The 21,950-nt window shown below is 48.4% G+C and overlaps 2 protein-coding genes across 2 annotated transcripts in view; both read left to right on the forward strand.

Annotated features, from left to right (window-relative positions):
• LOC309526196 (uncharacterized protein) overlaps nucleotides 1-21,950 on the forward strand; it is a 48,849-nt gene that overhangs the window by 22,871 nt on the left and 4,028 nt on the right. Inside the window, exons 2-6 of the mRNA XM_082212111.1 lie at nucleotides 1,696-2,418; nucleotides 16,750-17,118; nucleotides 18,357-18,483; nucleotides 20,538-21,010; nucleotides 21,702-21,789. Coding sequence (XP_082068237.1) covers nucleotides 1,696-2,418; nucleotides 16,750-17,118; nucleotides 18,357-18,483; nucleotides 20,538-21,010; nucleotides 21,702-21,789 — 1,780 coding nt within the window. The remainder of the gene's footprint in view (nucleotides 1-1,695; nucleotides 2,419-16,749; nucleotides 17,119-18,356; nucleotides 18,484-20,537; nucleotides 21,011-21,701; nucleotides 21,790-21,950) is intronic.
• Nucleotides 2,504-11,061, forward strand: LOC309524988 (uncharacterized protein). The gene is made up of 3 exons (XM_082210278.1): nucleotides 2,504-2,654; nucleotides 3,496-9,141; nucleotides 9,415-11,061. Exons 1-2 carry the CDS (start codon nucleotides 2,567-2,569, stop codon nucleotides 4,758-4,760), a joined length of 1,353 nt encoding a protein of 450 aa, XP_082066404.1. The 5' UTR covers nucleotides 2,504-2,566; the 3' UTR covers nucleotides 4,761-9,141; nucleotides 9,415-11,061.

The raw sequence follows: 21,950 nt of genomic DNA on the forward strand, positions 1-21,950 counted from the left end.
AGTTGGAGGAGACCCCAAGGATCATCTAGTCCAACCCCCTGCACTGCAGGGGGAACTGCTGAAGGAGGCTATGTTTTTATACAGATCAGTTTATTGTGGTCTTGGAGCTGCTGGTACATAACATGACATCGTTGTTATCAAAACGCTGTGCCACATTTTGCTTGTCCACTCTCACCATTTAATCTGGATTTACTGTTTCTGTGTTTTTTTACTTAGCGGATTTTCGACAGAGGCAGTAAAATCAGATTAAATGTGGAAATAATATGGGCTGGCATCTTGATGTGTGTGGATGCTGCACAAAACTCGCACGCATTCGCAGCACTGAGCTCGCACTGAACTGCTGTGTGGAAATGCCTTTGGACGGCATGGATGGAGCCTCATTGCCAGCGTTGGAAGAAACTTGAATGACTATGTTCTACTTCTGCAGTCGGAGGAAGCAATGCTTCTGAATAGCAGTTGCTGGAAACCTCAGAAGGGGAGAGGGCTCTTGAATTCGGGTTCTGCTTCCAGGCGTGTGGTTGGTTATCATGAGAACTTTTAACTTGCTTTTTATCATTATTTTACTGTATGGTTTTATGGCTTTCTATACCCCTGTGATACAATGGTATATAATTTTTTTAAAAAAACAAATAAACAGGAAAGAAAGAAATAGGACTAAGATGGGCCAATGGCTTGATCTAGCAGGGCTCTTCTTAAGGACATCTGGTGGTGCAGCAATAAAACTGCTAGCACGTTCACAAAGCTAAGCAGGGTCTGCTATGGTTTCAGATTGGATGGGGGACCATGTGTTGAGATTCCCGGGTTGGACCAGATGTCCGTTGGGGCCCCTTCCAACTCTACAATTCTAATATATTTTTTAATGTTCTTATGGGTTATCAATCCATTCCCAAGGGCAGTTCAAAGATCTGCAGGGTAAAGAGTGGCTTGCCCCCCATAGGTACATGAGGATCCATTGCCCAAATGGAACCAGTGATATAGGGAGAGGTGGGTTGTTCATCGTAGGACATCTTAAAGCAGAGTTTGGATGTGAAATTCCTACCCTCCTACCCCAACTTAAGTCTGAAATGGGACAGAGCTAGGAACATAGGAAGTGGCCTTATCTTGGCCCATCCAGCTTAGTATTGTCCACATTGACCAGCAGAGGCTCTCTAGGGGTCTTTCTCTTAGCTCTACCTGGATATACCAAGTATTGAACCCAGGACTTTGGGCCTGGAAAGCAGATGCTTGACCACTGAGCTAGGAATATAGGGAGCTGCTGCTTGAAATTGGTGTTTCTCCTTGTTGCAGCAGTCGTAATGCGCTGAAATATATGGAATTAGAGCTGTGATGTAATGAAACCCAAGAATATATAAGAAATAAAAGAAGCAACTGACCTGCAATTAAAAATCAATGAATATTTAATGAGATGGATGGGCTATCTCTTGTCTTCAACCACAAATCCACATACACACTGCAGGCCACTGACCTGAAGCTCAGGGTCCTCCTCCTTAGGTCCCATATTCTTCATTTCCCAGCTTGCTCCAGCTCCCAAATCTTCTCCCATTCCTGCTCATCACCCTCTCCAAGACATCTCCATGGGGTTTGAGACACATGGTTGTTCTTCTGCTCTTAATTCAGCATAAGCTCTCATTGGTCGCCCCCCGCCCCATTTTTGGGATACATAACAAAATTTACTTCTCCCTCTTTCCCATTCAGGAGCTGGATTCGGAAACCAAAATGGAGGAACAGGAACCTGCAGGACCCGAACCACGGGAGACTTTGGAGGGGGGAGCCCGAGACCTTCATGTCGTTCAGGTCGGGGCCACCGGGGAGTTGATGGAAGGGGCCACGCCTCAGCAGTTTAAACGGGAGCCAGAGGACCATTGTTGGGAGACCCAGTTGCAGGACTTCTTGAAGGCGATGCAGCCCTCCCGTTCGGGATGGAGGAACCCCCAACCACCCCAGTACTCACTAGGAGAAGACACCAAGTATTTCCAGACCTCCTTCAAGGGAGGGGCTGAAGGTGGCCGGTGGCCTAAAGTCGAGTGCATGGACCAGAGCCCACCAGGCCTCGGTGGAGACACCAGCAAGGCCTACGAGAGCAGCCGAGAGTCACCAGTGAAAGTGAAGGAGGAGGTTCTGGATGAGGATCTGGTCAACGTCGAGATGAGGCGGCAGCGTTTCCGCCTCTTCTGCTATGAGGAGGCCGAGGGGCCCCGAGAGGTTTGCAACAAGCTCTGGGAACTTTGCCACCAGTGGCTGCGGCCGGAGACTCACAGCAAGGAGCAGATCCTGGAATTCCTGATCTTGGAGCAGTTTCTGACTGTCCTGCCTCCGGAAATGCAGAGCTGGGTCAGGGACCAGGGCCCCGAGACTTGCACCCGAGCCGTAGCCCTGGCAGAGCGGTACCTGCAAGAGTCCGAGGAACCCGAACATAAGGCAATTGTTTTGGATTAAGGGCTTGGGGTTGGTGGTAACTGTACCTGCAGCGTTCATGTTTTTTATACTTGTCTGACCATTATGCATCTCTCTCTTTTTTTAAAAAAATTAGCTGTCAGGATCCTTGGAGAAGCCATTTAACTCTCCCATGTCAGATCATTCGCCAGCGGCTGTCCTGAAGATGCAGCTCCCCTTGGAGGAAAAGCAGGAGGATGACTGGGAGGCCACCTTATCTGGTAAGTATTCCTGCAACCCCAGGGGCGAGGGACTCTCACCAACCCCAGCCAATATGTCCAGTGCTCAGGTATGATCAGACTTGAAGTCCCCTGCTGTCTCCTTGATCACTCTTTCTCAGTCTAAACCACCTCACGGGCTTGCCAGTGTAGCAGAGTAGTTAGAGTGCCAAACTAGAACCTGGGAGACCACGATTCAAATCCTCCCCATTCAGCCATACAGCTCACTGGGTGATCTTGGGCCAGTTAACTGCCTCTCAGCCTATTCTACCTCACAGAATTGTTGTGGAGATTAACTGAGGAGGGGGAGAAACATGTACACCACCTTGAACTCCTTGGAGAAACGCCACCTTGAGCTCATTTTTGAGTAAGGGTGGTGATCGCTGGAATAAATAAAATAATGCAGTACAGTATTCCGTCGTGGAATTAGCTGGTCGGTGTTAGCTAAATGGAATCTCATGGTTTGTTGGGAGGTCAAAGAGGAAATAAGGCTGTTGCCCACACATCCTGTTTGTGGGCTTGCTAGAGGGGTACCTGGTTGGCTACTGTGGGAAAGAGGAAGCTGGCCTCTGGGGTGATACAGCAGGGCCCTTCACTACGATTCTTTTACAGTGGTACCTTGGGTTAAGAACTTAATTTATTCCAGCAGTCTGTTCTTATCCTGAAACTGTTCTTAACCTGAAGCACCACATTAGCTAATGGGGCCTCCCGCTGCTTCCGGAGCATGATTTCTGTGCTCATCCTGAAGCAAAGTTCTTAACCCGAGGTACTATTTCTGGGTTAGTGGAATCTATAACCTGAAGCGTATGTAACCCGAGGTACCACTGTATTTGTGTTCCAACAGGCAATGAGCAAGTGCAAGATGATGACGACGAGGAGTCATCCTTTCAGGCTGACCGGCCTGATCAAGTGGGTATTGGTGGGGCATCGCTGGAAAGAGCCAAAGCGAAAGGTTTCCAGGGCCTTGAGATGGACGGGAAGACTGAAAGTCGCCAGGGGCCTGAAGGTCACCTGGAAAGCCCTCCTGGGAAGGCCGCCAAGCTTTCTGAGGAAGGCGAGAGGGGCTTACGTGAAGGTTCCTCCCAGGAGGGAACCCACAGGCACGCTGACTCGGGGGAAAGCTCCTGCCAGAGCTTTGGCCATCAGGAAATGCAACCGATTGAAAAGCCCCACAAATGCTCCTTTTGCGGGGCAAGCTTCTACGAGAGAACCCACCTGGTAATCCACGAGAGGATCCACACTGGGGAGAAGCCCTACAAGTGCTCAGTGTGCGAGACCTGGTTCTCGCACCCCTCTGAGCTCATGAGGCACGAGGAGACCCACATGCCCGAGAAGCCTCACAAGTGCGCGGTCTGTGGGAAGAGCTTCAACCAGAAAGCCTCCCTGATCACCCACGAGAGGACCCACACAGGCGAGAAGCCGTACGAGTGCTCCGAGTGCGGGAAGAGCTTCAGCACCAGCTCCCAGCTCATCACGCACAAGAGGGTCCACACAGGAGAGAAGCCCTACAGCTGCTCGTACTGCGGCAAGAACTTTAACCAGAAAGCCTCCCTCATCACCCACAAGCGGACCCACACGGGAGAGAAGCCCTACGAGTGCACGCTGTGTGGGAAGAGCTTCAGCGCTTGCTCGCAGATCATCAACCACATCCGGGTGCACACCGGAGAGAAGCCCTACGAGTGCTTGGAGTGCGGGAAGCGCTTTGGGAGCAGCTCCCACCTCACCGACCACAAGAGGACCCACACGGGCGAGAAGCCGTACAAGTGCCCCGACTGCGGCAAGAACTTCAGCCGGAGCTCCAACCTGACGGCGCACAGCCGGATCCACACGGGAGAGAAGCCATATATATGCTCAGGGTGCGGCAAGAGCTTCCGGCAGAAAGCCTCCCTCATCACACACAAGAGAACCCACACGGGAGAGAAGCCTTTTGAGTGCTCCGAGTGCGGCAAGAGCTTCATCTCGAGCTCTCGCCTCGTCAGCCATAAGCGGGTACACACGGGGGAGAAGCCCTACGAGTGCTTGGAGTGCGGGAAGTGCTTCATTTCCAGCTCCCACCTCCTAAGTCACAAGAGGGTCCACACGGGAGAGGAGCCATATAAATGCGCGTAAGAGCGGGGAGAGGCTTTGGTCACTAGGTCGGCCCTCCTGATGGGGCCACTTCACCCATCGCCCCGGCCAGGAATCTTGTAAATCAGGGATGGCCTTAGCTTCTGTAATCTCGAGGGCCGTTTTTATTCTCTACACATACCATTAAGTCACGGAATCTCTCTTACAATTTAGAAAGAAGACAAGTATATTTTTTCTCTCCATAGGTATAAGTTTCCTCCAAAGGCTGGTCATTCATCCTGGCTGTTAAGGCTTGCTGGTGTGATGGGCATTAACATGGCTAGGCCTGTGGTTTGTCTAGATCTCCCAGCCTCCAGCCCACGAAGAGTGCGCAAGTGTGGCACATGTGCATGCTGCATTCCCCACCTCCATCCCCCAGGCATAAGGGGAGATGCGCACATTCGGCTAGACGGACCTGTGGTCTGACTTGGCACAAAGGCAGTTTTTTTCCTATGGTGCCTGCCGCCTGGCTGTGATTCCCAGCTAGCAAACCCTGCGGACCATCCCTGAGGTCAAGGGAAGGGCCGTGGCTCACTGGTAGTACACAAGCTATGCATGTGCAAGGTTCCAGACTCCGTCCCCACAGCCTCCAGCTAGGGCTGGGAGAATCCTGTGCGTGGAACCATAGAGAGCAGCTCACGGTCAGTGTAGAAAGTTCTGAGCCAGAGGGACCTGCAGGTTGACCGTATAAGGGAACTTCCTGTGTTCTGGCGACTCTCTTTGGGTCAGGGATGGGGCCCTCTGCCTGGTGCTGAACTGCAACTCCCATCACCCTTCTCTGCTGGCCATGTCAGCCAGGGCCAATGGGAGTTGGGAGTCAACAATATCTGGAAGTTCCCTATCCCTGCCGCAGAGAATAGCCAAGGTGGAGGGCGGGCAGGACTCTGCACGGAGATGAACAATTCAGCTCTTCCAAGGCAGTGTCTCTCAAGGCAGCTTTCCATTATGGAAACCTGTCCAGGGCAACTCATCCACTGAAGCGGTCGCCGCCACAAAATGGGAGCGTGTTGCAGAGGATTCTGGGAAATTTATTATGACATACACCCACCCACACATAGTTTGCATGGAAACACCTGCCTGGGCCTCTTGGGCCTCTAAATTTGTCACCGCCTTGAAGCCCGACGGTGTCTTTCCGCACACCCAACCCACACTTATAGATGAGCATTTCATTGGTTTTGAGAATATTGGTTGCATTGTGGTGGCCTCGCTTTCCTTTCAGAGGACAGCTTCTCCTCCATTTCCTTCCTTCTCTTCTGAGAAATTGCCAAGCATTCCCATTCACACCTCAAGATGTAGTTTGAAAACACTTCTGGTAACTGTCATCGGAAAGCTGGCACGGTGTAGATTTGTAGAAGCAAAAGTATTTTATGGGATGGCAGGAGACCTGTAGAACTGTTATTCTCCTCTGCCACCCAGCCACTGCGCCACAAGTTTCTTGCAGGCAAACGATCCTCTGCTGCACCTGGCTGAGAACAAGTCCATCCAGTCCCACTGTGTTTGACCACCTCTAGCCTGTAACGTGTGGCCCTATTTTTGTCCCCCTGCCCCAAATGAATCTAGGGCAAGCTCACCTCTGCCCTTCATTTTTCTGCCTGGGTGGGTGGGGATATTTGCATGCATGCTGCACTGACCTCCTCTGAGGAGGGCCTGACCAAATAGTCAAGGTCACGTTGCTGGTAGAGCACCGCAAATGGTCCCCTCCCCACCCAGAAAGTGCTAGACGGATCAACCTTTAACTGCTTTCAAGGTTACAGCAGAAGTGCCTGCCCCTAGTCTTAACACAGAATCATAGAATTGTAGAGTTGGAAGGGACCCCAAGGGTCATCTAGTCCAACCCCCTGCAATGCAGGAACGCTGAGCTCCTGCTGCTCACTTGCTTGGCCTGACTAATTCAAGCCTCTTTCCAGACTCGTTGTATTAATCAGCTAAGGGAATCTATAGTTTCGTAGAGCAATGGTGGGGAACCTCAGCCCCTGGGGTCCAGAATGCGGCCCTCCAGACCCCTTTGCCACTAGTTTGAAGTTCCTGGGAGGCTGCCCACGAGGGACTGTGGCCTCTGGCTGAGAAAGTTTCCTATAGAGGCAGAAGGTCGATTGGGATTGTGGTGATAGTTGCAGCAGGTTGACAAGTAGATTCGGACTCCTGGTTGTTTTACAGCTAAGCATACCCAACTCCCAAGAAACCTCCTGGGTTGCCAAAATGGAAAAAAACTAAGTAGTGAAGGACTGTGGTATAGAAGGGCTGTAAGCTCAGTTCAGTTCTGGTACTGGAAACATGCTAGGCTTAGCATGTGTTTAGGAGCACCCTGTTATGTTAAAGAATTGATTTTTTTGGGGGGGAGGGGTTAACATGACTCTGCAGATGGTTCTGGACTCCGACTCCCAGCAGCCCCAGCTAGCATGGCCAGTGAACAGGCATCATGGGAGTTTAAGTCTCAGCAACCTCTGGAGGGCTGCAGGTTCCCCATCTCTGATACACAGCAAATGTGGAAGCAGGGCTGAGAAACCATTCGAGTCCTGAAAACCATCGTTTGTCAAGGCTGCTGTTGTCCTCATGGAACAGTTCCCACACCCTTAACAAACTACGGTCCCCAGGATTCTCTAGGACTGCTAAAGTGGTGTAAGAGTGCCCTGAATGCACTGTGTGGGTTAGGGATGGGGGAGAGGTTGGATTCAGTTTGCATTTAAAGGCGAACTTGCCTAATTCGCGTCTTCTGAAACAATGCGCGATCCAAAACACAGCCATCCTTCGAACTTTGCACTTCTCTGAATTTTGCCATGCGGTCGTGCAGGCAAACAATGTGTACAAAATGCATATGCTAGGGTAAGGTGTGCATATAAATGCACATGTTAGCGAAAATACCAATAAAATGAATTATATTAGAGGAAATTGCTTTGGGGAAATGTGCGTTTTAGGCAAAATTACATGCAAAAAATGTATATATTAGGAGAAATTCACGCTAAGATGCTGATGAATTTTCATGAGGACTTTTTTTTTTAGAGGAGAAAATTGCAAACTGATGTGGAAAAGCAGAGAAATGAATTTAAGATTGGGGGGAAATGAGAAACTTGACATATTTGTCCATGCCTAGTGTGGATGCGACCTTAGTATGGGGGTACTGGAAGAAGAGGAGGACTAAGGAGTGGAGAGCAAATTGCATAAAGTGCATGTGAGTGAGAAAATTATAAAAGCAGGTTAGGTGCATGTGCATTTTTTTCTTGGAGAAAGGGTGATTCTCTGGCCCGGTTCAGACGTGCATGTACTGTAGCAACTAAACATGTCTCTCTTGCAAAGGTCCAGTTTGAGGTGAATGTGAGGAGAAGCGCAAACTCTGTGCTGTCTTCTTGATTCGACCACATGTCACATCACTGAAGCCTGCCTACAGCTGTCCATCAATGAGCAGACATGTTGGCCTGCCCCAAAGCGGACAATTGGCGTGTCCTGGATAAAGTGGTGCTCCCAGAAATAACTGGGATGGGGAGGGAAGGAAGGAGACTGCTTAACTGTCCCGCTCCAGGATGAAGAGAACGGAGCTTTATGGGGAAATTACATAATGTGGGGTGGGAAACCAGTGGCCCTCCAGGTAAAATTGGACTACAACTCCCATCATGCCTGACTATTGGCTATGCTGACTGGAGCTGATGGGTCTTGGAGTCCGCCAACATCTGGAAGACCACAGATTCTTCTGCCCTGCTTTTAGAGTTCACTGTGGTATAGTGTTGTTTTTCCAGAAAAAGAGGTGCTGGAACTCACCGTGAGCGCCTCTTATACAGTCAAACCTTGGTTGTCAAATGTAATCCATTCTGGAAGCTTGTTTAGCTTCCGAAACGATTGACAACCAAGGCGTGGCTTCCGAATGGTTGCAGAAGCTTCCTGCACTCAAGCAGAAGCTACGTCTGATGTTCAGCTTCCAACAAACATTAGAAAACTGGAACATTTACTTCCAGATTTTCCGCGTTCGGGAGGTGAATCATTCGAAAACGAGGCTGGTCGGGAGCCGAAGTTTGACTGTAATGGCAATGGCGGCCCCCTGAGAGGTGCCAAAACTGAGTTCTGGAGAGTTCTAGCTGAAAAAAGCCCTATAGGTGTATACAAGATGAAGAAAAGCGAGTTTGTGTAGGAGAGTCAGAACAGGGCAGCATACTGGGAGCAGAGAAATTAATTTAGATCTCACCCACCCAAAAGGTGGACATGTCTTCTTACAAAGGCAGAAAGGGAAAGTTTTGTGGGTGCTGCCTGGTGAGCTGTTTGTTGAGCCTTCGTCCTGCTTTGCAGGGAGATTAGAACGACATTCTGATTTGTTCGCGAGGAGGCTAGATGGCGTAACATCGAGGCAAGTGTTTTCCCGCACTTTCCTGAGCATTTCCCCATCCCTTTGCTTATTGTAAGGAAGTACAGTGGTGCCTCGCGAGACGAAATTAATCCGTTCCGCGAGTCTCTTCGTCTTGTGGTTTTTTCGTCTTGTGAAGCACGGCTATTAGCGGCTATTAGCGGCTTAGCGGCTATAAGAAAAAGGAAACAAACTCGCAAGAACTCGCAAGATGTTTCGTCTTGCGAAGCAAGCCCATAGGGAAATTCGTCTTGCGGAACGACTCAAAAAACGGAAAACTCTTTCGTCTTGCGCGTTTTTCGTCTTGCGAGGCATTCGTCTTGCGAGGTACCGCTGTAGGTTTGTTGTGCAAGACCTCCAGATGAACTATCAACTATCATTGCACAACCCTGATTTTGCTCACATTGTGATCCTCCTTGCAAATAATGACAACCTGGAAGTTCAGGCACAGCACTTGGGATCTAGAAAGGAGTAAAGGAAGGGATTTTAAAATAAATACAAATAATAAATATTTTGAAGGGTAGAGAGATAATGGTAGTCTTTTTGCTCCCCTCTCCCCCCCCCTTTCACTAGTAGGGCTGTTTTAGCTTGATCTGTTTTTTCCTCCTCTTCATATATCTAGGACTGGCCAGTTATGGCAGGCTGTTCCCCAGGTGGTGTTCAACTACAACTCCCATTAGCTATGCTGGCTGGGGCAGGTGGGAGTTGTAGCACAACAGCACCTAGAGGGCACCTGGTTGGTGAAGAGTGCTATGGGCACTCAGTATAAATTGGGAACATGATAAGGAATACCTGCACACTTCTAGTCCAACCACATCTGGCGGGCCAGTGGTTCTGTCCCCCTGTGCTAAGGTAACAACGACAGCATCTGCCCCATAACTTGCAACTTCTTCAAGGGGCTCAGGGCCAGATACAAATGGAAAGGGGGGCAGGCAGGAGTGGAAATCCTTTTTTGCCCTAACGATAACCCTGTTAGGGAGACAAGGCTGGAGAGGAGGGACTTCCCATATGACGCTCAGTAAGAGTGAAACTAGATGTGGGCTGGGAGAAGTTAATTGTGTAGTTTATTCAATCCCGATTTCTTTTTTTTTAAGCAGGGGAATAAAGATTGTGATGGTAGAGGGAGAGGTTGTTCATTCCACGACGTGGAGTGTGTTTGGAGGGACGAACCTTGAACCCTCCCCAGCTCCCCTTTCTTGCTCATTGTCTTGAAGCAGTTTCCTCACTGGCAGTGAGCTGGGTTTGAGAGAAAAATGCTTGAAATACAATGACAAGGAAGGGGGCAGCATTTTGCTCCTCTCCCTTGCAAACACCCTTTTTTGTGGAAAAGTAGCCTCCAACCTTTCTGAACCCGAGACACTCACTATCAGCTCAGACACTTACTGGGGGTCCTCTCCCTCCCTCCCACCTATTTCTATACACAAATAGTTAAATAAATAAACAAACATGGCGCTCCATCACAATTAGTTTCTCTTTCATGGATGAGGGGACATTTGAACCTGGCTCCCCTGGCTTTGCTGTACCATGACAACAGGGGACACAGTGCCTGGAAGGGCATGGGGACTGTATCATCCTCTCTAGGACTTCAGAACAAGGTCTTGCCCAAGCCTCCACAAGAAGAAAATGGCCACACTTCCATCTTCCTACAAGAAGTAAGAGGGGTCAGAAAATGGACGCCTTTCTCAAAGATGGGGCATCATGAAATGGACGCCTTTCTTGGAATCTGCCTGTACTGCTGGGAGAAACTGAGCAGCACCATCTCTCTTGAAATTATCAGCCCACCGCCCTCCTCCAGCTTCCCTTGACCTCACTTATTCTTAAATCCACCTTTCACGTCCGTTTATATCCCTCGACGTGTCTGCATGTTTGCTGTTCACATGAAGAGGCACGGGGAGAGGTGAACACTGCTTCCTTCCTATGAATGTTTGTGAATCTGTAGTTGTAAAAATGCATTAAAAAACCCCTTAAATTCAATTTATTAGGGTTATGCATTACTTGTAGATTTTACATTAAATTCTCCCCCTCCTTTTTTGCCATTTATTTTTTACATCTCAAGATGACTTGTTCCATATTGAGAAGAAACTCCAGTTTCAAGTTGTAAGGTGAATTACGGGTTTTATTTTCTGTTTCTCTTTTGGCCGCCTCTGAAATTCTGCCTAGTACTGTTCTTTTCTCTAGCATACTTGTTCTGTGAAATGGCTGGAGGTTGATCCTTTTAAAAAAAAAGTGTAACAAAACACAGTTGTTAAACATGAATTTGCAGACTAAGATGGCAGAATGAAGTGGCAGAATTGGTACCATCCGCAGGCTTAGCTAAAACTTGTGTTGGGGTTTTCCTCCACAATGCAGGGTCGGAATCGCCTTCCCTGTAACTTGAAGCAATTGGTTTGGGTCCTACCCTCCAGAGCAGGAGAAAACAAACTTGCTCCATCTCCCATGTGATGATAACCTTTTAGAGATTTGAAGATGGCTATTATATCTCCTTTCAGTCTCCTCTTTACCAGGTTAAACATATCCAACCACCTGAACCATTCTTCATAAGAATTGATTTCCAGACCCTTGATTATCTTAAGGTAAAGGTAAAGGGGCCTCTGACCATTAGGTCCAGTCGTGACCGACTCTGGGCTTGCTGCGCTCATCTCGCTTTATTGGCCGAGGGAGCCGGCGTACAGCTTCCGGGTCATGTGACTAAGCCGCTTCTGTCAAACCAGAGCAGCGCATGGAAATGCTGTTTACCTTCCCACCTATTTACTTGCACTTTGATGTGCTTTTGAACTGCTAGGTGGGCAGGAACTGGGACCGAGCAACGGGAGCTCACCCCGTCGTGGGGATTTGAACTGCCGACCTTCTGATCGGCAAGTCCTAGGCTCTGTGGTTTAACCCACAGCGCCACCCACATCCCCGATTATCTTAGTTAACCACATGTTCCAGCTTGTCAATATCCTTAAATCACGATGCTCAGAACTGGACACAGGACTCCAGGTGGGGTCTGACCAAGGCATAATTCAGTCATACCTCAGGTTACACCCGCTTCAGGTTGTGTTTTTTTGGGCTACAGACCACTGAAACCCGGAAGTACTGGAATGGGTTGCTTCCAGGTTTCGGTGGTCGCACATGCGCAGAAGCACCAAATCGCAACCTGCGCAGACACACCACTGCGGGTTGCGAATGCTGCAGGTTGCGAACATGCATCCCGCACGGATCACATTTGCAACCCGAACGTCCACTAGTGCAGTCCTGTTACTTATACAGCCTAGAATAGCGGCAGCATTTTTGCTGCTACATCACAGTTGTGGTCTACCAAGACTCCTAGGTCCTTTTCATATGTACCGTATTTTTCGCTCCATAAGACGCACCAGACCACAAGACGCACCTAGTTTTTGGAGGAGGAAAACAAGAAAAAAAATATTCTGAATCTCTGAAGCCAGAACAGCAAGAGGGATCACTGCGCAGTGAAAGCAGCAATCCCTCTTGCTGTTCTGGCTTCTGGGATAGCTGCGCAGCCTGCATTCGCTCCATAAGACACACACACATTTCCCCTTACTTTTTAGGAGGGGAAAAAGTGAGTCTTATAGAGCAAAAAATACGGTACTTCTGGCAAGCCAGGGGCCCCCCATTTTATATTTGTGCAGCTGGTTCTCCCTGCCTAAGTGCATTTCAGCACCCAGATAGTGGCCAGCTTGATGCCTCTGGGAGACTGACAAGCAGGACCCAACCGCAAGAACACTCTTCCTCTTTTACCACTTCCAGCAGCTGCACTGAACTTGAGGAAAGGTGAGCTCTGGAACGCCTTGCCACAAGGAAAATAGTGCAGCATAGAATTTGAGAGCCAGTGTGGTGTAGTGGTTAAGAGCGGTAGTCACGTGATCTGGGTAACCGGGTTCGCGTCTCCGCTCCTCCGCATGCAGCTGCTGCGTGACCTTGGGCTAGTCACACTTCTCTGAAGTCTCTCAGCCTCACTCACCTCACAGAGTGTTTGTTGTGGGGGAGGAAGGGAAAGGAGAATGTTAGCCGCTTTGAGACTCCTGAAGGGGAGTGAAAGGTGGGATATCAAATCCAAACTCTCCTTCTTCTTCTTCTTCAACCATTTTCAAAGATGGATTATATTTCAGTAAAAAAAAAAGGACAGTAATTGCCAGATTATTATGTCACATGTTGCCTCCATTTTGTGACTGGTGGGCCTCAATAATTTCCAGCAATCTGAAGCAGGGGAAATTTGGAGAAAATTGTCATACACACACACACACACACACACACTTAACCTTTCCTCATAGGGAAGTTGCTCTAGTGGTTTGATAATTTTGATTGCCCTTTTCCATGTCCTTTCCAGCTCAGCAACATCTTTTGTTAATCACTGTGCAGAGGCTGCCATTTCAGAGACTGCAGCTGCTAAGGAACATTTCTTTTTTACTATTGATTACATATTGCAGACCATTATAGTTTCCTAGTAGGCCTGAAGCCCAAAGGAGGAGGGGGGAGGAAACACCCTCTCGGCTTTTAAATCTCTGGGGGAGAAGCTGTTGCAGCAGAAATGACTACAGCAGACCGAGCGGAGAGGCTTTTATTGATTTTATTTATTTAGGAGGGAAATGCATATCCCGCCCTTCCCCCACAAAACACAGCGCTCAGAGCCGGCTCACAGCATATAAAACAATGCAATAAAAACAAACATAAACACAGGCAGCGGTGCAGCGGGTTTAAAAAACAAAAAAAACCCAAAAAACCAAGATGAAACAATAGTGTCAGCCAGAAGAACGTCTGGGCTAATGAAATGCTTCCATAAAATAACTGTGTTGTAACCAGGCAGTTTTAAGTTAAAAATGTGGGGCTAAATCAAGGGCACTTCGAGACAGCCTGTTTATTGAGCATTCATCCTGATTTGTTTGTGGGAGATTGGATAATAGGCACATCAACACCACACATTTAAAGCATCCCATGTGCTTTTCATAGAATTGTAGAGTTGGAAGGGACCCTGAGGGTCATCTAGTCCAGGAATCTTAACTAAAGCATATCACTTGCCCAAAAGAATCCCAGGAACCATAGTTGGTTAAGGGTGCCGGAAATTGCACATCTGTGAGTGGAAACTACCGTTCCCAATATTTTTTTGAGGGAAATCATGAGCTTTGGCTGGCTTTAAATGTGCAATGTGGATTGGCTCGTCAATGCTGCACCACAGCAAATGTTATCCCACACTTTCCAGTGCATTTCCCTGTCACTTTCCTTACTGCAAAAAGTCTGCTCTTTTGTGGGGGGAAGCGTGTTTGTTGCAGAATAACTCCCAGTGTAATTGAATCCCATTCAAATAGTGACAGTCTGGAAATGCCCCGAGCTCTCCTTGCTGCAGCTTTTATGAAGTTGTGTCCCCAACACCCAGAGCAGGGGAACCTGTGGCACTCTAGGTGTATGACTCCCACCATCCCTGACCATTGGGCATGCTGGCTGGGGTTGAGGAGAGCTGGGAATCCAACAGCACCTGAAAAGCCCCAGGTTCCCCATCTCTGCCTTTCTCTGAAGCTTGCAGTGTTCAAGTTGCTCAAATGAGCAGCACCCTACTTAGGTACAAACGTGAGTTCATGGATGGATGTAGTAGAAGACTAGGGGCAGAAGTGAGGGTCTCACCTGTCCTCTGGTTCTAAATTTACCTATCTTTTTTTTTTTAAGTCCAGAAGTCAGCAGCAGAGCTAAAGTGATCTCTGAAACTGTTTCAGAGTGAGAATAGCAGAGCATGCTGCTAGGCCTGTATCCCATTAAACTCAGGACAGTTTGCTTTGGAGTAAAAATGCTTACAGCTGCACCACACAATTTTTATTTCTAAATGGTTAAAATAAAACTGAATGCAAGCAAGTTAAACCCAGCTTATTAAACATATAATTCAGAATACCAAAAGACACTTGAAGACAAAAAAAGTAAAATTCATAAATCTACTTACATAACAATTTCCATTAATAATAAGAGCTGGAGACATATCTACTATAAACGTCATGAAGTATTCATAACTGTACACTTAAGAACAAAGAAATTAAATTTTAATAATTAAACTATTTAAGTTCGTAAAAATGAAGGTTAATTCCAAGCTTTTCCATTCTGAAGCCTGAATCAGCTGCCTTCAACCACAGTACATCAGCTCAAATCCAACTCGTATTGAGATGCATCCAAATGAAATTAGTGGGGCAATTTAGCTGTGATTAATTCAAATCCCATTATTTCCAACAAGCCTGAATAATTGTATGCAAATAAAGAACCAAGTTGCTCCCTCCTCAAATTAGGACCATTTCCTCTCTAAAGGTAAAGGTAAAGGTACCCCTGCCCGAACGGGCCAGTCTTGACAGACTCTGGGGTTTGTGCGCCCATCTCACATCTATTGGCCGGGGGCCAGCGCTGTCCGCAGACACTTCCGGGTCACGTGGCCAGCGTGACAAGCTGCATCTGGCAAGCCAGCGCAGCACATGGAAACGCCGTTTACCTTCCCGCTAGTAAGCGGTCCCTATTTATCTACTTGCCCCCGGGGGTGCTTTCGAACTGCTAGGTTGGCAGGCGCTGGGACCGAGCAGCGGGAGCGCACCCCGCCGCGGGGATTCGAACCGCCGACCTTTCGATCGGCAAGCCCTAGGCGCTGAGGCTTTAGCCCACAGCGCCACCCGCGTCCCCTCTCTGCCTCCCTACAAAAATATGAATCTGAATGTGTCCTTTTCCTCTCATGCAAAGAAACGTTTTGCCCAATTCACTGCCACACTTTTCTTCCGAACAGTTCTAGCCCCTTTGCTGCCTCTAAACAGAAAAACATTCAATAAATGTTATGGCTTGTATATCCAGCATAGTCTCTCATTACATTAGTGGAAGGATTTCTACTAGTGCAACAGAACGTGCCCTTCTCCCTCCATGTACTCCCCTAAACCTGTCCTATGTTTACCCCTTTGGGGTAAGATTTTGGGAGTTTGTGGGGCTCAGTATGCCTCTGAATACGAGTTCCCTATGAACACAAAGGTAGTGAGAACAGTGCTGCTGTTACTGAGTTTCTTGATTTGTGGGTTCTCATAGGCATCTTGTTGACCACTGTTGAAAGACAGGACTTTTTAATATTATTAGGGCTTATGAGTCGCTTTTCAAAACAAACCGGCAAACTCACAACGAAAATTAAAACCAACAATAACGCTGAAACAAACAAAAGCGAAAAACAATGATATGCATTCATAAACAGGCAAAATAAAGCTGATTGCCAAAGGCTCCTCCACCTTTAGTAACTGTGCAGAAAAGTTACAGATAGGTAGCCGTGTTGGTCTGCCATAGTCAAAATAAGAAAATTCCTTCCAGTAGCACCTTAAAGACTAACTAAGTTAGTTCTTGGTATGAGCTTTCGTGTGCATGCACACTTCTTCAGATTCTTCAGACTTCTTCAGGTATCTGAAGAAGTGTGCATGCACACGAAAGCTCATACCAAGAACTAACTTAGTTGGTCTTTAAGGTGCTACTGGAAGGAATTTTCTTATTTTGTGCAGAAAAGAAAAATGCAATAGGGGCAGCGTGTCTTCCATGCCACACTTGCTAAAATGCCCACCTCTTCAACTCCAGGAGCTTTCCCCACTCGGCCACCATAAGGTCCTCCAGTCTCGTATAAAAGCATCTCGCTCTCCCCTCACCCCGCCCAGCTCCGACTCCTCCTGACCTGGAAACACAACAGCACGTGACGTCAAATCAAATCGCTCTAGGCCATGGCATCTCTCTGGTGAAGCCGCTTCTCCCCCCCCCCCCGGCATTTTGCATCGGAGGAGCGGAAAGCCGGAAGTATCTTTAATAACCACCCATAAAGATAGAACGAGGGTAGAGCGGCTCACCATGGCAACCCTGATGGGGGACGTCGCTCTACCCAGAGCAGCCTCTATGGTGGGTTCTGCTTTAGCTGGTGGGCGGTTTATGGCCGGAAGCCGGTCTCTTCCTTCCGGTTTGCTGCAGAGCTGGGACTGTGAATCCCACCCCCCCATCCCCCGGGCAGAGGATGACGTCTGGCTGCTGGAGATGGAGAGCCAAAGGCAGGTCAGGAGAACGGGCTGCTCGGGAAGCTCCCCAGAGGCTTAGCACGAGGAGCAAGGGTCTCCGGGTTGGGCTGCTGGCTGGGCGCGCATTGTTTGGCTCTTGCTCCTTGCAGCCCTGCGAGGTTGGTGAGGGTTGCGGGGTTGGGGTTGGTCCTGCTTCTCTCGCGCTGTTAATTCTTCTTTCCTCCAAGGAGTTCAGAGGAGTGGGAGATCCTCATCCCGCTTCCCCTTTGTCCCCCCCCCCACCCCCAAATCGCCCTAAGTTGAAGGCAGACCTGCAGCGCAAAGTTCTCTGTGCTATGCTGGGTTTTTATAGCCTGTTGGAAGCCGCCCAGAGCTGCTGGGGCAACGCAGTTAGGTGGGCGGGGTTGTTGTTGGCATCTGGCTGTCATGAGAGAGACAATGGAGTGTGCCTCCGGGGGTGAATTCGAAACTACCGCGTTAGCAGCACCGAAGGAGCTCCTGGCTGCTATCTCCCTTGTTGTGACATCTCCAGAGTGCAAGTGTGGGCCGTGTGTGTGAAGGCCTTGGCTGCCCTTAGGACAAGACTCCATTCTCAACCTTGCTGGTATGGTCCAAGGGAAATCAGAACAATGCGTTTGGCACCAGCTTGGCTGCGGGAGTTGCCCAGAAGGAGGCATAAAAGGTGCCATGCAACCTCCTTAGAGACCCCACTCTGGATTTGCGTCAGATTTTCTCTTTAGCCTTTTCTTCTGAAGATAGAGGTTTAGGACCAGAGATTTCCTTCTCCTACATGGGCTCCCTTCCCAGGTTGACAAGCCTCATCTCACTCTCATTTCTCTCTACAGCACGTATGGAAATCCCCTCTTGACCATTGGACTCACTATTGGTCTCATCCATTCAACCTGTCAGAGCCTGTCTTCGCATGCAGGGGAAGTCCCTTATCAAGGGTTTGAGACCCATTGGCTACCCTCACCTGGATTAGCTGACCAGTTGAAGCCATTCCCAGGGAGTAGTGACTGTCTTGTGCTGACAGCTTCTAGGAGTCATGTTTGAGAACTAGGTACAGGGAGCACAATGTATCCCCCACCAGAGGTGCTACCCTTTCCCTAGCACCCCATATCCCCCTGGGTACTGCCCAGGATTTTTTGTGCTATGAGAGAGGGAGGGAAACTTTTTCTCTCTCCGTACCATGTATAATTTCAATCATGTCATTGATGTGATAGAAGGCGGCTTCAGAGGAATGAGAATCTCCCTCCATGCCCTTCTTCTTAACAGGGGCTTATGATTTTCAAAGAGGTGGCCGTGTGTTTCACCGAGGAGGAATGGGTTCTGCTAGATCCAGGCCAAAGGGTGCTCTACTGGGAAGTCATGGCAGAGAACTATGGGATGGTAGCCTCCCTGGGTAAGTATCTTTGAAGGTGTGCTAACCCTAATGTTCCTATTGCTTAAGACCCCCTCTAGCTGGTTCCCATTCCTAGGATCTCCAGCTTCCTTCCATGTCACATCCTAAGTACACACCTCAAACCAATACTTCTTTACACAAACTGTGGAGCTTGCAAGAGGCAGTAATAGCCATGAACTTGGATGACTTTAAAAGAGGATGAGATCAGTTCCTGGAGGATAAGACCACATTGTCTTACTTCTGTATTCCAGCTGCTGGAAACTGCAGGAGGGAAGAGTGCAGCTACACTTAGGTCCTGCTTGCAGGCTTCCCATGGGCATCTGTTGGCCACTGTGAGAACAGGATGCTAGACTAGATGGGCCACTCTGTACTTTTGCATCTCAGCCAGGAACTCAAGGATGTCAACAAGGCCAGGTTGAGCTTGTGGTTTTCCATATCAAGTGTCAAGATAACACTCAGCCTTAGCATTCTCCAGCCATTCTTGTTATATTGATTCTCGTCACTAGTTCATCAGAATGGCTTTTCTTGGGCTGTTCTTGGAAACTTTAATTCTCTCTTCAATGGCCAAATGCAAGGTGGGCATCTGTCACACCTGACCAAAGAAGCCTGATAGATTTGATTAGTGTCAAGATAACACTCAGCCTTAGCATTCTCCAGCCATTCTTGTTATATTGATTCTCGTCACTAGTTCATCAGAATGGCTTTTCTTGGGCTGTTCTTGGAGACTTTAATTCTCTCTTCAATGGCCAAATGCAAGGTGGGCATCTGTCACACCTGACCAAAGAAGCCTGATAGATTTGATTAGTGGACTACCCTCTCAGCCCTCAAGCTTTCCCTCCTAACCTGAGTAAGATAAATGAAAATATATGCATCTGTGCTAGGGTGGGGCAATCTTTTTCCTATGAAAGTTTGTTCACCATAGGAAAAGCCAGTGTGGGGCACAGCCAACGGTGGGCAGAGTTGCAGGACTGCAGAAGGCTCTATGCCATCCCTTCTGTCTGGCCCTATATGCACTATACAGTACAGTATCCTGCCACTTGAAACAGTCATGGCTTTCCCCACAGAGTCCCCAAGAATGTGATTTTGAATGGTTCTGAGAGTTGTTAGGAGACACCTGTTCCTTTCACAGCTGCAATTCTGAGGGTTCCCTGGGAAGAAGAATTGACTGTAAAACCACACTGGGAAAATGGAAAAAAACAGAGTGGTTAGACATGATCCATAGAGAGTGAGAGACAGGAATATATGGCGCTAAGAGTGTGTAGATGTGTGTGTGTGTGTGTGTGTGTGTGTATAGTTGTACCTTGGAAGTCGAACACCTTGACTCCTGAACAAATCGGCTCCCAAACTATTGAAACCCAGAAGTGATTGTTTTGGTTTTCAAACATTCTTTTGGAAGCCAAACACCTAATGTGGCTTCTGCAGCTTCCAATTGGCTGCAGGAGCTTCCTGCAGCCAATCAGAAGCCGCACTTTGGTTTCTGAACACTTTGGAAGTCAAATGGACTTCTGGAACGTATTTCATTCGACTTCCGAGGTACGACTGTACTAGCCCTCAAGAGTCTGGGCTCACTTTCCTCAGTGAAGTTATACTGTGATGGGTGGGGAGGGTAGTATTGCCCAAATTAGTGAACCATCCAATGGAAGCCAAATGTTGGAAGGTTCAGGAGAGGCAAAAGGAGCACAAAGGAGCTTAGATTTCTTTAAAAGTTGCTTAGACAAAGTCATGTAAGACAAGGCTATCAATATCTGCCAGCTAGGCTGGCTACGTTCCACCTCTACTGGAAAGCTGGATTTAGGGGCGCTGCAGCTATGATGTAGAATGGAAGGCTAGGGGGCCACCGATTTTGGGTGTTGCACAGGGCTCCACTGAAATTTGAGACCCCAGTGTCTGCCACGGTTAGAGGCAGGATACCTCTGAATGCCAGTTGCTGGCAGTCATAAGTGAGGACAGCAATATTGCACTCAGAAGGTTGTTGTGAGAACAGAATGTTGGAACTCGATGGGCCATTGGCCTGATCCAGGTGCCAGGCTCTTACACTCTCTTCTTTTTTCCAGTCCAAGAGCTGCAGCCAGGAATGAATGTGGAAGCATGGGAGTTGGCAGCAGCCCATGAACCCGGGGAGAGAATGGAAAGAGGAGAAAATGAGACTCCTGCTGTCCAACTTGGGACTGAGAGACAGTTTCTGTGTGCGGCAAGTCTGCCGCAGGCCAAACAGACTCCCGCTTCTAGGTCCCAGCTGGAATGGGAAGACCAGTTCCTGAATTTCCTGAAGACAGCAGCATCCTCTCCCTCTGGGCTTCCCTGCCCCCAGTCCTCGTTGGTGTCTGATATAAGGGAATCCCAGGCTTCTTTGAAGGAGATCATGAACCACAGCCATGGACATAGTGGAGAAGGCGTTGATCACACTCTGCCAGGCCTTGGCTGTGAAACTCCAGGAAGCCCGAAGTATTTTGTGAAGGTGAAAGAAGAGGTTTTGTCTGAGGAGGAGGGTGCTGGTGTGGAGATGCAAGGGAGGCCGGAAGAAAAAGTGAGATGATCTCTAAACTCCTGTTTTGTCTGAGCAGGGATGAGGAGAATCTGTGGTCCTCTGGATATTGCTGAACTACATTTCTAATCATCCTTTACTCTTCTACTCTGTTTGTATATTAAAGAAGGATGGAGAGAGAACCCAATCCCAGGTCCTCCTGCTTACACTGGTGGTGCGATCATGTGAAGGGCAGTCAAGGGCTTTGTGTGGATTGGGGGGGGGGGGGTAATGGCAGAGAACAGGTCTTGTCTTGTGGCACACACCACATGAAATTACTAATGTAATTATTTCATTCTCTATCCCATGCTTCCTCCTGAAGACACCCAGGATGGAAAACACATCAATTATAACGGGGAGAAAAAAGATTCTAAAAGCAATTTAAAACATTCAAAAAAACGTAGATCTCATTGTGTGACATTTCAGCCACCGAAGGCATGGTTAAATATCAGTGTTTTTAATCCCCCCCCCCGAAAGTCAATAACGAAGGAGACAAATGCACCTCGCTAGGTCCACAAATAGGGAACCACTATAAAGGCCCTGTCATGGGCCAACCAGAAACCCCCCAGTGGTGTTTGGTGATACTCCCACCAAGGCTTCACCTGCCACTTGTAGTGTCAGAGATGATTGATGTTGGAGAAGACCCTCTTTTAGGTGCTATGCTTTGTACTGAGTTGCACTCTTTCTCTTTTAGGCATTGAGGCCTACGGGAGACGATAATCCCTCCTTGTTGGAGCAGGATCTGATGGACTCAGTGAAGATGCGAGAGGACGATCTCTTGGGTAAGTATTGTCAGGGGTGACTCCAGGGATGCTACCAGGCTGTTATTTGAAGCAGTTCCTTTTTTAAAACGAAAAACCATACCTTGAGTATTGGAAAAGCCTTGCTGGATCCAAACCTTATCTAAGCCTGGCATCCTGTTTCCCAGAGTGGCCAACCAGAG

The sequence above is a fragment of the Podarcis vaucheri genome (genome assembly GCF_965113315.1).
Source record: "Podarcis vaucheri genome assembly, chromosome: 2".
Lineage (NCBI taxonomy): Eukaryota > Metazoa > Chordata > Lepidosauria > Squamata > Lacertidae > Podarcis > Podarcis vaucheri.

Coding starts and splice junctions, on each gene's coding strand:
- LOC309524988 (XM_082210278.1), top strand. CDS start 2,567: ATGTCAGATCATTCGCCAGCGGCTGTCCTGAAGATGCAGCTCCCCTTG. Junction 2,655..3,495: donor CTGGGAGGCCACCTTATCTG/GTAAGTATTCCT, acceptor GTGTTCCAACAG/GCAATGAGCAAGTGCAAGAT.